The sequence below is a fragment of the Halyomorpha halys genome, unplaced genomic scaffold, assembly GCF_000696795.3.
Source record: "Halyomorpha halys isolate HHAL.00 unplaced genomic scaffold, Hhal_1.1 Scaffold68.1, whole genome shotgun sequence".
NCBI lineage: Eukaryota > Metazoa > Arthropoda > Insecta > Hemiptera > Pentatomidae > Halyomorpha > Halyomorpha halys.
In genome coordinates, this window is record NW_027116161.1 from 2,078,759 (window position 1) to 2,094,386 (window position 15,628).

Below are 15,628 nucleotides of genomic sequence, written 5' to 3' on the forward strand. Positions count from 1 at the left end.
TATATTCATATAGTATTACCACTGTATTGTTTTACAAAGAAGTTTATTTGATGTAAAAAAAAAATAATGTATGCTAATTTTACCTCTGTTATATCATTTAAATTAATCATATTATATTTTCTCATTAAGGCCTAGTTTCATTTTACTTCATTGTTCATTAATATTTATGTGTATATATATTTTTTTATTTACTTTTTTGTTCGATTTGATATTTTGAAATTCACAAACTTATCTTTTGAATACATTTTTTTCATCAGCAACACTTTTTTTTTGTTCAAATAATGTTTCATGAATAAGTTAAACAGCTGTGTTTTGTTAAAATTGATCAGTTATGGATTGTCTATTCATTTTAAAACTAGTTTCATAAATGAATTTCTTTTTTCTAATATAAATAACATTTTATGCATAAATTGTGAATTTTTTAAATAAATAAATCAATAATGGTTTGTTTAATGGTAGAGCTGTATATTGTTGAAATAGATGAGTTATAGATTGTGTTTTCATTTTAAACTAAAGTTTCATGAATAGAATTGTTGAACGACTTGTTTTCATCAGCAATTCATTTATTTTTTATATAAACAATGTTTCATGTATAAGTTAAACAGCTGTATATTTTAAAAATAAATCAGTTATGGTTTGTGTTTTCATTTTAAAATTACTGTTTCATTTTTTTTTTTTATTTTTAATATTCTTGTATTAACCTGATTTTCTGATATTTATACCTAGTTTTAATATCAATTTTGGACTTTATTTATTTATCTATTTTTATTGAATTTTTTTTTTACCAAATTATACTAATAATAAATAAAATAAAATTAGTCTGATTTTGACTTTTACATCAATATCAATTCAAATAATTTATAATGGATGAAAATTTGTTACAATAAAAATTACAACATGTTGAAAATACTAATTAAATCAAAATATTTTGATTAAAAACAATTATAACATTGCGGTAAATGCTGCAAGAACTTTCAGAAATGAATCAAACCTAACTTTTGATTATTTTTTAGATCAACGAACAGTAAATATTACTTACTATTACCAGTTGTTAGTTGGACATGCCCTTCAGATACTAATATTAGTGACTCCTTGAATGGTCATAAACTTCCAGATAATTTTCCTTTTAAGTATCAATCATGTTATTGTTGGCTCCTATATGTTATCTAAACTACTGTTCTGTTAAACCACATCCTTAAATATTAATACTGGCCATACTAAGGTCAAAATTAGTTCAGATGAGACTTCATCAAGGAAATATTTTAAAAATCATTATTTCATGTATTTATCAATTTATAAAAATATAAATCAACAAATATTGGATTGAAAATAAATTTATTTCAGGTTTACAGCTTTAAAAAATAAGTATTGATCAAAGTAAACAACTACCAATTAAATACTCGTATAAAAAAAAAAAGTTATTGTAAATAAGAAATAAATATATCAAAGAAAATCAGTCACGCTTAGGCTTCCTGTAGAAACGATCAGCAACAGCCAACATGATACATCCTGGCAATCTCTGGTGTTTCTCTATTAGTGCATTAATGGCCTCAGCACACTATAAATCAGAACAATGAAAACACACTTCATTTAAAATATGTTATGCTATCCAAGTTTTGGGTGAGCATTCAGGTCTAATATTTTTCGAATAATAAATTTCCATAATGAAAACCAACCAAAATTAGGAAATAATTATATAGTTAATAAATAATTTATCTTTTAGATTTATGATTATTAATATATCGAACTTTTAATACCCCTTTCCGGACACCCCATGTAATGTAATGGTTACATTTATTACTTTTACTTACCTATATGAAATACATAGTAAGAAGAAATATTATCATTACTAAAAATTTAGCATCCAAGTTTTAAATGGAAATATACATTTTAAGGTCCCCTGATTCCAAACAACCAAGTCTCACAAAATGGTCAGTGTGTATGAGAACAGCCAAGCTTAAAAACTATAAGCCCTAGGAAACTGTAATTAGATATTTGGGGTAGTTATATGTCTGGGATGTTACAGCAACTTTCAGGTTAAAATTAACTAACTAGAATTTCTTTTTTAAGAACTATCTATTTTTCATAATATTTTTAGATTTTCTCAAAAATGGATTTAACGGTATTGATTAGACTCAGAGAATCAATGTAAAATTAAAATGTCTTTAATACCTTCAGCCTTAAATTACATATTTTTTACATGATATAATAAAGTAGAAAGAAAACATTTTTTTTTCCCCTTTTCTCACATTTTCTTTTACAATCAATTCTACACACTAAATACAAATATTTCAATTTATTCCTTTTTTTTCTTTCCCTTTCCTGTCCCTTCTATTTCACAATTTTTGTTTCATTCTATCAACAAATTCACTCTCCCAAATTCCCCCTCTCAGATCCTCCCAGCTCATGACTGACATCCGCCATGCACACAGAAAAGTACCCCGGGACACAAGCCTGAAGTGGGTTAGTCACTCAGTGATTTTTCTGGTCAGTCATAAACACCAATGTCTCGAGGTGGGCTTGCTATAGTATAACATGCCAGAAATCAAAGGTTGTCTCGTTACAGCCCGGGTTTTCATGTGGACTCCAAGTCAACACTGACGACCCTACAGAAGGCAATGAGCACCTTGGAGACATATAAAAAACAGGGTGATGAGTGAAAATTGTGATGTGTGCACCACACCAGATTTTTTTTGCACAACAAAGTGAAGCATTGTCTCTCTCCTCTTTAATAAAATCAAACAATTTTCAGTCTGTTACACTCATTTATAAATAGATAATAAAACAACTTAATTATTTACCTCTTTCTGCAGTTGCTGTGGAGTACTGGTTGGTGATGGTAAAAGAGGGCTGCCAAGATGGGTAACTAACTTTACAGGGAATCCTCCGTATATTGGCATAAATGGAAGCCTTGTCCAGTTATATAATTTCAGCCAGAGACTTTTCATTGGAGCCATTGTTCTGAATGCCTCACGTACATTTTCGGTAAACATGGGTATAATTGGCTAAAAAATTAGAATGATTTGAAACATTAAACAAAACTCAAACCTTTACTGTAAATGTTGATATACTTACTTTTTTGTAAATATACATTCATAAAATCAAGTCCAACAAGAAAGTTTATAAAAGAGAATTATTGAATACCAAGATTATAATAAATATTTCTTTCATAAATGTAAAGAAAAAACTATAAACTAATTACTTATACTTATCCTTAGAATCAGATCATTAATAATATATTTAAATCAGTGGTTCCCAACTTATAGAAATTTTGGGACAACCAAACAAGAAATTGAACCATGTGCAGATCACTGCCACTCCTGACTTGAGACCAAAGGGACTCTCAGTGCTTTAAACACACTTTTATAGTGCAATTACCATACCTGCTAGACGGTGTTTAACCATGCCAATATTTTATATTTGCAGATACAGATAATATTGTTTGTAATGTCCACCAAAGGGATAGAAAATCTGTAATTATGCCTTAATAAAATATGTATTAAAGGAAAAAGTATACAATACAATAAAATAAGTTAGAATCATCATTAAAATTTTCTTTATCAGAATAATCCTCAGGAATGTTAGGCCGAGCCAAACAAGGAAGAGATCTTATGAAGACCCTAAATCATTTCGACCAATATGTCTCACATCCTTTCTGGTGAAATCATTGGAAAAGATTGTAGACAGACAGATTAGAGAACAGGAACTGTTGGCAAATGCTACACATTCCAAACAATTTGCTTACCGAGCAGGGAAATACTGTTTGGTTACTTTACATAACTTGGTCTCTAAGATTGAAACATCAGTAGACCAAAAAGAGATCACATTTGGCATCTTCACTGATATTAAAGGTGCATTTGAAAAAACTCCTTCGTGTCAACAGTGCGCTAAGGAATAGAGATATAGATACCATCGTATCCAGATGGATAACTTTCATGCTGTAATAAAGGATCCTTAAATCAGAGCAAGGCCACTCTGAACTGTGGATTAAACCTAAAAGAGGCTACCACAGGGTGGTAAACTCTCTCCTTTACTATGGTGCTTGGTCGTTGACAACCCAGAACACTGCAGGTTTTTACAAACAGGGTTACTTAGATGATATTGCAATCCTGAATAGGGGTGGATCCTAAGGTACTTTTAAATCTAGCAGAGACGTCAACAAACATTTTGGCGGGCTGGTGTAAGAACAATGGTCTGAACATCAGTCTGCTCAAGGTTGGTAGATAAACCAAGTCAAAGAGGTGAAAAAACACATGGGGGTTTATTCTGGAACACAAGTTACGAAGGCTAGTTAAGCTCTCAAGTGCCTATGGGCTTGAAAGTGAGCAGTAGGTCAGACTTAAGGGCTTAAATCTACAGTGGTACATATTATTATTAGACCTATGGTTATATGCAGACCTAGTATGGTGGCACAGACCAATGCAGGAACATCCTTGACAAACTATAGAGGCCTACCTGATGATTACCGGTGCTATGAGCACCACTCCCACAGCAGCAATGGAAGTCATGCTTAGGCTGACTTCTCTGCACTTGGAGATTGAAGCACAAGCTCTAAACACCATGTATAGGCTTGTCAAACAAGATGCAAGATCCAAAGCCCAGATGCTGGCAGGACATGGAAAAATTATTTAGCAGATGGATAAGGACAGGGTGCTTTCCATGCACTCACAAATCCGCAGATATAAAGACACTAGATTTAGTGTATATATTGATAGAACAAAAATATATAAACCTAACAATAGCATTAATTGCTACACGGATGGCTCCCTTACAGCCCAAAGCTCAGGAGCTAGCACCTAGCATGGCGATAAGCCATTGGAAGGTACATCTATCCCTTAGGGAGGTACACTTTAGTATTTCAATCAGAAATATTAGCAATATATCACTGTGCCAGAACTCTCATATACGAAAGTCTCTCTGGTAGAAGAATTACAATCTACACAGATAGCCAGGCAGCAATAGGGGCACCTAACAAACTCTCATGTGTTAATAAATTCAGCATTGAGTGAGTGGTGCCGGTACAATGCCACTGTGATATTCCTGGCAACAAACATGATGACAAATAGCAAGGAATGGTTTCAGAGCCAGGAACGGCTCTGAAACCATTCCTTTTATTCCTCAACCAGTGTGTGGCATAAGCCTAAGCTACCCAAAAGTAATATAAAGGTAGATTATGGCTTAAGAGCCAAGCATTCTTGGGTATAAGCTGTTCTTAGATGAACCCAGTAGGGGCCAAAGCGATGATCTGCTTTGTCTGGACAGGAGTTCTCGGGATAATTACAGGAATCTACACAGATCACTTCAGACTTAATAAACATATGTTTAACCTCAAGCTAACAGAGTCACTTTGCGCAGATTCTGCAATTCTGAGGATGAGACAAGGAGAGGACATCATATGCTGGTGTGACTGATTTGTGGGTTTGAGATTTGCGCTACTTGGGGTGAATCACATTTCAACTACAGATGCTTAGTGTCTGAACAAGAAAAGATACTAAAAAGACTAATGAACTACTTCGTACGATTCATTTTTGGTATTCTAAGGCGTTCTCATGTCTCACATTATAATTCCGAGCAAAGCTAGCTCTATCCCAGTATCCAGAGACAATACCTGCTTGGCACATTTATATTTCAAACCCTAATAACCAAAAAAACCTTCCTACATCATTGACCTCCTTACCATACGTTTATTCATTCATCTATTAAACACAAGATCCCAACCAATCCATCAATATATTCCTACCTACAGAACTGCTTCCTATGAAAAAGTCTGAGCTACCTCATTTTGGAATTCCATATCCATCCATAAATCTTTCTCCTTAACCTTATTCAAACATCAACTATATATCTACCTCCTAGACTATGAAACTTCTGTGAACTTGTGAATAATAGGAAACATTATAAGTACAGGTAAAAAAGTATTTTTGTTCAAATTATATTTAATTTAAATATTGTTGTAGATTCATTTAATTATGTTCAAAAGTTAATGTAGCCAGACAAAAGCTGTTAAAACTGTTCCTAATTGCTATTCTTAGGGGACTAAGTGTCCCAGAATAAAGATTGATTTTCATTTATTCATTCATTCATAAAGGATGTAACACCCCAGGTTATGACCCAATACTTGACTTATATGTATGTTTTGATCCACAATTAATTATCATGAGCAATCCACAATTAATCATAGATACCAAGTTACTGGAAGAAAATGAGCACTTACAACTTTTACTTGCAATGCTACTTACAGAGATAAATGTTTTTTAATTATAGACAGAAAAAGTTATGTGCGTGTGGTGTGTTTTCTTTTTAGATCGTGGAAAAATCTTGCATAAGAGGATGTGTGACTAAAAGTCCACAATAGTGTGAGCGAACTACTCACTTAATAACCACATCTCTATTCATCTTTGACCAAGATTAAAATTGCTGTCCAGCATTACTTCACGAGGGGTAGGACATCTGTGTACCTATTTTTCCTATTGACTTTCTTTTCTTGTACTTGTGCTCTGAGTTGTCAGCCAATTTGTGCTGCATAGTTTGCAACAGCACTTGCTTAAGGTTCTTCTTTGACTTTAACTACTGTTTCATCTATAGGTACAAACAAGGAATGATGATTGCGTGTGTGTACTAACCAAAATTTACTTTATATGTTTTGATTAATTTACATGTTATTATAATTACTGGTTGACCAAACTAACACTTACAACTTTTGCTTGTAATGCTACTTTAGCAAAGCCTACTCTAGATTTCCACATAATTGGGTAGCTCTGATCACCAAAAAGGGCTTCATACACTCCACCAGGAGAAACTGCCAATAAATTACCACTTTCCACGATCTGACAACAGGTGTTCACAGTACCAGGTATCACCTTTATACCTTCTGAAATAATATTCCAGCCTGAAAAAACAAGAAAAACAAAATAAATAAAAATCCTATAAAAGATTTAGGAATGAAAATCTAAATTTAGTAGTATCTAGTAGGGTCTTACATGAAATAAAAGAAAAGGTCATCAAAAACTACTATGTTATAAAGTTCACATAGTGCATGACCCCCTCTACATCAGTGGCGTAGCATGGGTGTCAGCCATCCAGTAGAGGGGAGGGAGAAATGTTGACACTCTCTTATTTAGGTATTTCAGTTTAAAAGACTAAAATATACAGAATTTCCAAGGAACTTTTTGGCAAGAACAATCATATTTATCATACGAGAAGATGGTTGAGGGTGCGGTCAAAATGAATCATCTTCTTGTACAGTCATCCACGGTCAACTATCTCTCATAATTATTAATCATATTTATCGTATATTGTACAGGTTACAAATAAAAAAGTTATGAGGTTTTAGAAATTCAAGTATTGGTAATGAAAGTATCCTAAAAAGGCAATAAATACCGAGCCGACTGGTAAACGTCTGAGGAGTATACTTTAATTTAGTTGGGATGATTGTGTTAAGCCTGATCTTGCAGATTTAGGTTTGGAAAGTGGTTAGTTGATAGAACAGTGTAGAGATGATTGGTGATACTGGTGTCGAACCATGGGGTTTGCTAAGCCTTTAATTATTATTTAGTTTTAAAAATGAGGCTTGCAATAAAGTACCAAGTTCCTTCATTGAAATTGAACAAGCCCTTAGAAAGTGATTATATTCAAACATGGAATTACAAGTTTCATCATATATGAAATCCATGAAGTCAAAACAATTAAATAAATTAATTACCAGGAACATTGAAAAGAAATCTATCAGCTACTGTTTGCACAAGGCGATTTTTCATGAGGTAGACTCTAGCTATAAAATAGTAAAGGTCTACAGGTAGCGTACCATGGTAATAAACAATAAGAGCACCACCGTCTGGTAGGTTTTCTAAACCCTCAATCTCGTAACCTGTTGAATTATAAACATTAATTATTCTTCTAATAAATTTAATTCTCAATATAACTAAGAACTGACTTATTAGAAAATTAAATCTCACGAAAATATAGAGCAAAATTAAAATAAACAAAATAAGTATATAAAATAAATGAGATGAATAGTATATTAAAGTATCTATAAAGCACTTTAATATTAATTTAACAACAATAGTAAACAAATAAAGATTAAATAATTATTTAATTTAATAACATAAAACAACAGGCATGGTAGATAAAATTGAATAAGGAGAGACAAAATAAATAACAAATATAAAACCCACAAAAGCATCAAGAAAAAATAATAGTTTTTGAAAATATAAATATCATAACTCTTTCTTCCAATATATTTTACTAATATATATTTTTTGATAAATTATACTCCCAATATACTATTTAAGAATATTAAACATTTATTTACAACAATATTTAATTTCAATTTAGTATTTGATTTTCTAATTGTCTTCACTTGTAAAACTTAACGTAGAATATTGTTTTCTATCATAATAAACAGTTAATTTATGTACAAGAAATTATTAAACATAGTTTTTCACAAAAAGTATGAATAATTGTTTTACCCATTGTATCTATGTTGACAAGGAATAGCTACTTAAAGAAGAATTAAAAGTAAACAAATAAGCAAGATAGCAGCCTACTAGAGCCATTTACTTTAAAGTATAAATAAAAGAAATATGAGATGATAATAAAGAGTAAAGAATTACACAAATATTAGAATATTATAAACCATAATTTAACTGAATATTATATTTGAGTGCATCATTTATAAAATATGTTCTCTATTGTAGATTATAAAACATTAAGATAAAAGTTACTTATAATAATTATACACTTCATTAAAATCATTCCCACAAATAAGTGTAAGTCTCTTGATAACAGAAAAAAAGAGAAATAAACATATTTAAAGTTTATAAATAGCACCTGGTTTTGAAGGCAAGAACTTCCAGTTTGAAAGCAGCTGCTTTATGCTGTATGGCTGTATGCTGCCCTGCTAATGTCCCATTGTGGGTACGCTTAAGTGTGGTGAAGAACTGATAGTGGATGTGTACTGCCCTGCTAATGGCCCAGTGTGGGAAGGCATAAGAGCAGCATATAATAACCAGATACAAAAAAAAAATTAAAACTGTCCAAACCTTCTCTAATAGACGTAAGTTCAAGACTGCCTAAGCCGAAGCCTCTTACAGAATTAGCCGAAAGGAGCCTGAATAATACGTCTTTCTCATTGCAGTAAACCAACTTAATACATAAGTTAATAATATGTTTATTTACATCTTATATACATATGTTTATATTGGCTGTAACAGTAATACAAAACTGGTAAGGCCTTAGGAGCATTAGACACATAAAACATGCAACAGAGAAAATGTATGATATTGAGCAACAATTTGTCATATGACAGCCTTCGACCTTTACTTGATGTTTTTCGGTGCATCAAATTCAGTTGTTTAAGTTAGTGGGCACCTATTAGCGCTTTTAATATCTGTGATAATGAATCACTGATATTTTAATTAGATTCATGTTGTGAAATGAAACAATATACATTTTGCCCAATTTGAAATTACCAAGAAATCTTGTTACATATTTGACAAAGTGGAAGGCCAATAGTAGAAGTTCGGAAACTTTAGAAAAGCTATGCACAAAGAATTTCAGGTCCTCATATGGTATTAAGAATTACTTTTGCCCTAAAGAGCTTATCTTTTTCTAATAAGATTTATCAATTTTTCACAATGTTCCTCTACCACAGAGAAAATCCAAACTTAATTTTCATGCAATAAGATGCTTTGTTGACCAATAAATCTCCTTCCAAGTGTATCTTTTCTCCACTCAATTCTTCATGTTTGGATCGTTATGCTTAGTGACACACATACCTGCGACGTTTGTTGTCAATCGTCATGACATTAAATGCATGGAGGCCTAAAATTTTAGTAATATGGGATCCACCAAACAGTTAAACCAAGTAAGAGTATACTAAATACTATGTATGATTTTAAAGTATCAAAATAGACACACTCATAAACATATAATTAGGAGAAACATTGAACAATTTAACTTACACAAAAGACCACTATCTCAAAGACTAACAATAAAAACTAAACAGAATGCATTAAACAAAAAACTAAACTTGATTATTGAAAATTACAGCTAATTTACCATACCATACCCATCCATGGGCATCCCAAAGTAATGCAACTGTCTTTCTTGCACGATTCCAAAAATCTAGTTCGCTAAGACCTCTTAATTTTTCTCTAAAATACAAGAACAAATGAATATTAATAAGCATCAATTTTGATATTAAAATTCGAACTATAGTTTAATGAATAAATCAAAAATACATGAATGTTCATGTTAGGTAAATTGTTATCAAAAAGTTTAAATAGTACCAAATGCAGCATCATTAAAAGCATGTGAACAATCAAAAGTACTTGCCTGTGCTTATATATATACAAAATCATTGCGGTAGTATAAAAAAGTAATATTATGACAAGGGGCAAGAGGAATGATAATATGAGAGGAGTCAACAGCCATGTTAACCATAATGAGTAGTCAATATCAATGTATTCAACTGAAAAAAAAAGAATTAGCAACATAATTAAGCAAATAAAAAAAAAATTAATACATGATAAAAATTATAATTTTATCATATTAGAGTAATTTACAACTTTTTAAACAATAAAAATAAACTTATGATACTAATAATACAAAAACAAAAAAATTTCTGAAAATAATACTAATTAATAATAAATATCTGCAGAATTAATACAGCAGCAGGAACATCTATTTTAATTCTGAGTAATTTTGGGTAGTTTTGAGTTTTTCTACAAACTAAACTTGATAATTATAATGAAAACAGTACTAATAGAACTGTACTTTCTTTTCAGAACAGGACAGTTCTCGACGAACAATAAGAAATAATTTTCGATGTGTAGTTGAACGAAAGGATGCTGATAAATTTGACTAGCTCTTTATGCCCCATTCATAAAAGGGAAACAGGCTGAAATGTGAGAATTACAGAGGCATAGCCCTACTTAACATAGCCTACAAAGTGCTATCGTCTTTGATTTGTCAGAGGTTCAAGACATACATGGAGAAAATTGTTGATAACAACCAAAACAGATTCAGGCAAGGAAGGTCGACAACCGACTGCATATTCTCCCTAAGACAGCTGTTGGAAAAGGCATGTGAAATTGATGTTACTCCCCATCATCTCTTCATATTTCCGCATCGATAGGGTAAACCTTCAGTAAGATTTACGAAGTTTTGGAGCCCCCAAGAAGTTAGCACATCTGGTTCAGATGACAATGACCAGCTCTAAATATCGGATCAAATCACAGGGCTCACTGGAAGTTTTATGCCAATAATGGTCTTAGGCAAGGAAATCCTCTGTCAGTAACTCTCTTGAATTTTTCCTTGGAGGGAGCAGTACGAGGTATAAGAACCAATCCTGGAGGCACTAAATATAACAGATACACACAGGTATTGGCTTATACTGATGATGTCCACATGGTAGCCAGAACGCTGCCAGTGCTTACCAGAATGTTGGACGAGCTGCAGCCAGAGGCAAATAGAAGAGGTCTCCAGATCAATGAGAAAAAGACTGAATACATGAAGTGCACTCAGAACCCAACACCGATGCCACCACATACAATTAATATCAATGGTCATAACTTACCAGTTTGTATGGCTTTTAAATATCTTGAAGCACTAATCACCGAAAAGAATGAACTATGTAAGGAGATATAGATCAGAATAGCAACAGAAAATTGTTGCTTTATTGCAGTGCATAGTTTTGAAGTTCTCTAAGGTCATCTTTTACAAGACTATTATTCGCCCACCAGTCAACTTTGGCAGTGAGACAAGGGTCCTGACAAAGGAATAAGAGAAACGACTATGCACCTGGGAAAGAAAGATACTCAGAAAAATATATGGACCAGTCTACTCTGATGGAAAGTGGAAAAAATGAAGATTTAAGAGCATTGTATGGTCACCCAATATAGTAAGTGTAATAAAAAAAGGAAGGCTGAGGTTGCTAGGGCATGTAGAGCATATGAAGGAGGATCTTCTGCCAAGGAAGCGGCATCTTAAAAAGCTGGGTGGTACCCGAAAGTGTGGACGTCCCAGAATAAGATGGCTGGACGATATTGAGGCAGACCTGTGCCAACTTGGGTTTAGAAGGTGGAGAGTGGTTGCTGCTGATAGACTAGCCTGGCATATAATCTGTGATGAGGTCATGCCCTTCGAGAGCAGTAGCGCTGAATATAAGTAGTATTACTGATTGTAAATTAAATTATTACATCTATCTTTTCCAACATAAATATTAAATTATAACAGTTAACTAAAATTTAAATTTAATTGAATCAATATTGAAAATACTAAGAATGATTTAATGGAATTATTCATTCTGTCAGCTGAAAGGCTCATATGTAGGTTAAGTGAAATTAAAAAGTAATTATTAAATAACTTAGTTGACTTGACAACAGTTATCAGACTGGTGAAACAGAAAAACTGACCACGTGCCCACCGTTATACTCATGTCATATCAGATCTTTTATTTATATGGATTTTCGTCATTCTCCACTGCCTTCTTCAACTTTCAGTGTTAAATATTATATTTTCTAAAGTCTTTGGCCTTTCCAACAGTATATAATACAAATATATTACAACTCTTACTTCATGTATTTTCATCCTTGAAAAAATGTTTACATACCCAGATATAATATGTAATTTCAGTTTTGTACGCCTTTTCATTTCTGAGCTAGGAGAACGGCGGTTCCGTGGAGAGGAAGGAACAGGTGTAGGTAAGTGGTTTTAGTGGGTAAAAATCCCACACATGGACAGGTACGGGGCTATCCGTGTCTATTGAAGATTTCCACCAACCCTCGTAAAAAAAAAAAACACACTTGCCTTAAAAAGACAATTGCTGTAAGGGCTTTATGAACTGTTTCAAGTCTATACGCCAATGGGGAACTCATTGGACTCCATGTGTGATGAAAGTGAAACAATTCTACAATGACCTGAAATGTGTAATAGAAAAAAGTCGAACTAGAAATGTTATTACAATGGGAGGTCTAAATGCAAGAACAGGATGTAACCACATAATAGCCCATGGAGGCAAAAGAATAATAAACAACAATGGAAGGCGACTAATGGAATTTTGCATAGTCAATGATCTTATCAACAATTCCTTCTATCTGCATAAAGTGGTCTATAAGATAACCTTTTCAGCACAGAAAGGAAACTATAATTGATTGACTACTTTCTGTATACCAAGGAAGTCAGAAGAGTCATCACAGACATCAAAGTAATCCAAGGGGGCGGAAATTGAGAGTGACCACATGCTCTTTATCATGGATAGCAGAATTTCCTCTACGAAAAAGCCGCATCCAAAAGCATATGAAAGCTGCAGGATATTCGAAAAAGAATGGATTACAAGAACGAGCTTAGAGTCAGAGGAAAAAGAAGTGCTGGAGATATAGGATAGGTACTACTCAAGACAGTTTGAAGGCAATCAGGAAGCAAGTGATGTTCTCGATGGAATAAGAATCCTTTCGAAGGATTAACATAAGAACAGAAGCCAAAGTGACTGTTTTAATTACAGACCTATTTGCCTGTCCCCCTTCTCTAAAAACGTGGAGAGACTGTGTCCGAAATGACAGGATTAGGGAGGAGCTCAAGACAAGCCCAGTGCTGGAAACTTTGGAGAGGAGGCAGCTGAGATGGTATGGGCATGTCTGCTGTACAGACCACCACAGAGACCCAATCAAAACACTGGAGGTGAGGCCAGTGGGGAGAAGAATAAGAGGGTGACCAAGAGCCTCATACGCCAGCCATATGGAAAGAATTGGAAAGCGAAGAGGGAAGAAATGAGGAACCTTACCAGTGATAGGAATTCATGGAACCGATGGTTGGAAGCACTCCCACGCTGAAAGGCATATGGAAGAAAATGAAGCTTTATGAACTGTATCATAAGAAGCAGCATGTGTGATAGCCAGCATGCCTCCTGTTAAACTTCTTGCTGCAGAAAGAAGTACTTATTATGAATGATGTAAAGAGAAGAAGAGCGGGAAATAACCATTACTGAGGGGTAACAGTGCTGGGAGGCTGTAGATTCCAGAAGGTGGAACAACAGGTTGATACCTGATGTAGGTTCGTGGTATAGTTGCCAACATGGTGAGGTAGATTTTCATGTCACCCAACTGTTGACTGGATACAGATGCTTTAGGACTTACCAGTGCTGTTTTAAATAGGACAACACAGTAGAATGCCCTGCAATCAAGGAAACAGTAGACCACATATTCTTGTTTGTAAGCAATTCAGAGAGGAAAGAAGTAAACCGGAGAAATCTTGTGGAGGGATCATTATTCCAGATAATTTGGAGAGCTATATGCCACACTCAGACTCACATTGGGGAGCGGTGAAGGAATTTGTCTCAGATATCTCTAAGAGGTTGAGAGCGAAAAACTAAAAATTTGATTATTTTCATCATATGACCCACACTTTTTATAAATTAAAAAAAATTATAATTGCCTTAGGGTCAATAATTTTAAATTAAGAATACAATGTAGTAAATATATTTATTCTCTTCTTGGACATTTGCTAAATTGCTCTTGAGGAAAGATTTACATAGGCGGTATAAATCATAACAAAATTTTAAAAAAACTTTTAAAAGAACATTAAAATTCCATTTTATACAATAAAAACCACACAGCTCTAAGTAATCACACAATATATCTCTAACAATCACAATCATAAACAATTGAGATGTACCCTCTGTAGTACACCATCCATTACAAGGTGATTTAATTTGTGATAGAATTATAACTCAAATGCAGGGCACCCCTCACAGAGAACATCTAAATTTTTAAAATTTTTCTTAGAATCTAAACCACTTTTAGTTTTTAAATTATTTTTATGTTGTTATATAATTCTTAAAGTGGAAAGGATTTTTTTTTTAAATTAGAACACTCGTGTATCTAAGGGTTAACACACGAACACAACCTATTCAAGAATTTAAGTATTATAAATAAATAGAGAAATAAAAACTAAACCATAAGTTATTAAATATCCATCAATCTCTAGATTTATTGAATTTTAAATAAAACAAAGAACAAAATAATTGTAGCTATATTTGAGTTCAATATATATAAAGAGGAGTGTGACAATTTTACATTACAGCTAGCTGGCTAAAAGTTCCTACATTCTGTCAATCTGTGCCAGTTTTAATATTTATAAAACTAGTAAGTAATTCTAAATGATTTAAAGGATAACAAAGACATCTCATAAATTGGAAGTGTTAAATCATAAAATAAAAATGACAACAATAGAAAACTCGTAAAAATAAACAATGACGTTTATTAAAACATATACCTAACTGAACTATTTAAAGTATATTCAAATATTAGTAACAAACTTATTCTTAAACATTATCATTAGCAACGGCAACTTTCTATAAGATAGTAGCCACTGATAAATGAAGAAATAATTACCTAATATGTCTCTGATTATCCTAATACCAACCGCTAATGTTGTCATCTTGAACAATATTCATTTTAAACATTAACAAGTGAAATTCGGAAGATCCCTCTACCGACTGCTTAGAGGTTATATTTACTTTCAGTTAAGAACAATGATATTACCTACACTGGGAAATAAACATTTCGATTTTAAGTTATATTAAATATTCTCTTCCCTCCTCCACACGTATCAAATTCAAATTAGGTTT

General features: G+C 32.8%; 1 protein-coding gene across 1 annotated transcript; it reads right to left on the minus strand.

Annotated features, from left to right (window-relative positions):
- Positions 1 to 1,318: 1,318 nt before the first annotated feature.
- Positions 1,319 to 15,531, minus strand: LOC106692714 (DGAT1/2-independent enzyme synthesizing storage lipids). The gene is made up of 7 exons (XM_014438819.3): positions 15,393 to 15,531; positions 10,336 to 10,471; positions 10,060 to 10,154; positions 7,703 to 7,867; positions 6,696 to 6,889; positions 2,802 to 3,005; positions 1,319 to 1,558 (listed from the first exon to the last, which is right to left on the minus strand). Exons 1-7 carry the CDS (start codon positions 15,436 to 15,438, stop codon positions 1,454 to 1,456), a joined length of 945 nt encoding a protein of 314 aa, XP_014294305.1. The 5' UTR covers positions 15,439 to 15,531; the 3' UTR covers positions 1,319 to 1,453.
- Between the last annotated feature and the right edge of the window lie 97 nt (positions 15,532 to 15,628).

Bases quoted from the DNA above. Each gene is read 5' to 3' on its own strand.
- LOC106692714 (XM_014438819.3), bottom strand. From the start codon at position 15,438: ATGACAACATTAGCGGTTGGTATTAGGATAATCAGAGACATATTAG. The intron at 10,472-15,392 runs GTAATTATTTCT...TTTTTTTTTCAG, and splicing joins GATAATCAGAGACATATTAG to TTGAATACATTGATATTGAC. The intron at 6,890-7,702 runs GTAATTAATTTA...TTGTTTTTTCAG, and splicing joins ATTTCTTTTCAATGTTCCTG to GCTGGAATATTATTTCAGAA.